This window comes from Formica exsecta, unplaced genomic scaffold, assembly GCF_003651465.1.
Source record: "Formica exsecta isolate Colony F162 unplaced genomic scaffold, ASM365146v1 scaffold1455, whole genome shotgun sequence".
In the NCBI taxonomy this organism is placed as follows: domain Eukaryota; kingdom Metazoa; phylum Arthropoda; class Insecta; order Hymenoptera; family Formicidae; genus Formica; species Formica exsecta.
The window spans coordinates 1,828-4,771 of record NW_021848784.1 but is presented as its reverse complement, the minus strand read 5'-3'; the positions used below and the strand labels follow the sequence as shown (position 1 = coordinate 4,771).

At 22.6% G+C, this 2,944-nt stretch overlaps 1 protein-coding gene across 2 annotated transcripts in view; it reads right to left on the bottom strand.

Annotated features, from left to right (window-relative positions):
* LOC115246289 overlaps positions 1–2,944 on the bottom strand; it is a 5,838-nt gene that overhangs the window by 1,067 nt on the left and 1,827 nt on the right. Inside the window, exon 4 of one of the 2 annotated variants that reach the window (XR_003885643.1) lies at positions 951–2,001. Coding sequence is in view for 1 of the 2 variants with exons in the window: in XM_029825006.1 (XP_029680866.1) it covers positions 1,981–2,001 (21 nt within the window). In the remaining variant the exon portion in view is untranslated. Of the gene's footprint in view, positions 1–950; positions 2,002–2,944 lie in introns of those variants that run through there. The other variant, XM_029825006.1, reaches the window with a different exon arrangement.

Here is a 2,944-nt window from a genome sequence, read left to right as displayed (position 1 = left end):
ACCAAGACATTGCCACATATATTTTTTTTCTTCTTTTCTTTCTTTAGATTATTAAGCAGATACGAGAGTAGGTTAACTTGTAGTTTATGTCATTTACAATTCACCAATCATAGATACATTGCGCATATTTCATGCGTTTTTTCTATTTATAAAAATAAAGCATGATAGTTATAATTCTGATTGTTCACATGTTTTCTGTATTACACTACGCATAAAAATTATAAATAGAATTCTGTCTTGAATTCTGTTGCAAATTATAGATCGTGTAAAGTGGGCTTAAAATCAAATTGAGACAATAAAATTTACAACAGACAATCTATAAAATATCAACTTTCTCGAGAGAGAGAGAGTTAGTTTTCTTGAGTAACAACAAATTTCATCCGTATTCAATATTTCTATGATAGATCGACTTATGTTTGCCAACATGTTATTTTCAAAATTTGTTGTTTCATTTTTTAGATAAATATATCTTTAGTGAACTGGTAACACAAAACCAACCAACAGACAATTAAATTTTTTTCAATTTTTTTTTGATATTTGTATGTTTTCAGACATACATATAACAAACTATATCAAACACGATTTGATTATTCTACTAATATATATCATACGAAGACTTTATTAGTTAATTTGCTACTAATATATGTTATATATTACATATATATACTTTTTTAACAACAAGAAAATATAGACATTTATTGCTTGTTCGTTATTCGTTTGAGTAATCGAATTTAAAGAAACTTTGCACACAAATTGACTTTATATCATTACAAAAAAATATATAGAATAATTTAAACGCGTGCATGGTAATAAACATTGCAATTTCTAACATTGTAATATATTATCTGTGCTCATCATGTTGATACCGTAATACTATTAATTGCGTTCTATATATCTTCTATGTACTCTTAAAAAGAGAAATACATAATATTCTGTTTTTAGCGACTTACCTTATATATTAAAAATCAATGCCAATTATAATATAGTTTCTGTTTCTTTACAATTAGAAGAATTAATTACAATTGTTTCACAAGCGTTAATATTGTTACATTTTAATCACTCATATATCTAAACTATCGTAATCTTTCCGTTTCGAGAGGTAATCGAGAACTAAAAATGTCGATGTCACATATCATAACAAAATAAGGCTAAATACATAAGGTTGTCTTAGAATATCGATGTAATAGATATCATAATAAATACGTTAGGTCGAGTCCTACAAAATTTAGGATGGAATAAAATCTATATCTCTATTTTAAGAATCATTATTATGTTAATTTCCGAATTTTTTTATGTTGTTGTTAATTTCATATGTACTTTTCAATAATTAATAAAATAATATTAGAAATAAAAATAAATGTTAAACTATATAAAATATTACTTTTTATGCTAATATTATAATAAATATTATATATATAAAATTATAGATTGACAATACTTGAACAGAAATTGTATGATAATATTATATAAGAATATTTTCAAAATATTGTTGCGCTAGTAAATCATCATCGAATGCTGAAGTGACGTTTTTGCATTTCTAATATTAATATGTCGGAGCAGGTGAAATGAGACAAAGCGAAAAATAATGAAAGGATTCAAATGAAACAGAATATCATTTTTATCTAGGAATAAATTAAAATATGAAAAGAGAAATTATCGATTTGTTAAAGAGTACAATAATATTCAAAAAATATAATGGGGGCAATTAATTGCAAAACTCTTACAAAAAAACTAAAACTTTTATTATTGAAATTTTAATTAGACATACACAATAAATTATTTTATTTATTACAATATGCTAGTTTTCAGTTCTCGATTCGCGTATTTAATGTTGTTTACAGAGTCTTAAATTAATGTTTATGATAAAAGTAGAACTATCTATGCAATAATATTCTGAAAGTTGATGGAGTTTTCGATTTTTTGTTGTATATGATTCAGATGTCGCTCAGTTTTTTTATAATTCTTTGTCTATACCATGCGTCAAATGATCGCGCAAAGAATCTGAAATGGAAGTTACGCAATATAGATGATTTTACGAAAATTACGGTATCGATGTATACAATTTTGCTAGAAGCATATTCTGCAAACTTTTATAATTTTATTTTCGAAGTTTCATTTTTATTTCTCTCTAACATCCCTTTGCAATAAATATTAAATAAACAATGTGTAACAACTAAGTAAACAATAAATACTATGCGTATCAATAAGTCATGATTATTTACCATTATGGTAATTAAATTGTGATTATTAAATTGTAAATGTGACTCAGTTTCAATATATTGCACTGCACCTTTTTCATAGTAAATATAATCAAGATAAATTAAAATTTTTATGTAAAAATTGATAATTTTGTATTTAATCTCTTAAAGTTGATATATATACTTCCAATAAAAAGTTTTTTTAAAATTAAAATTGCTATAAATATATGTATATTACTTGAAGATTTTTTAAAGTTCATGTTTTATTAAGCTTTAAAAAATGCATAATTAATAAATATTAATGAAAATTAATCAATATTAAATGGATAGGATTGTAACAATGTTATTGTTACATATAGGTAAAATTATACTTTTATAATCCTACGTTCTGTTATTAAGGCAATTAAAACATATTTTTTTGTGAATCCTTTTTCAAAAAAAGCATATTTATGTTACAACTCACAACATAAATAAACTTTGTATTGAAAATAATAAAAGCTAAAAAAGACACATTTTATAATATTATTGAAGAGAGAGATTTTATTTTATTATTTTTATTACAATCATTTAAATATATAAAAATGAAAAATAGTGTCATATAATTTTTTATAAATTAAAGAATATAAATGTATAACATATTTCAAGTAACTAATAATATATTAAATATATAATAATAAATGTTATATTATATATGTAACAATTATTTTCTATATATGTGTGTTAATATGTATTAATTTTATAACTAT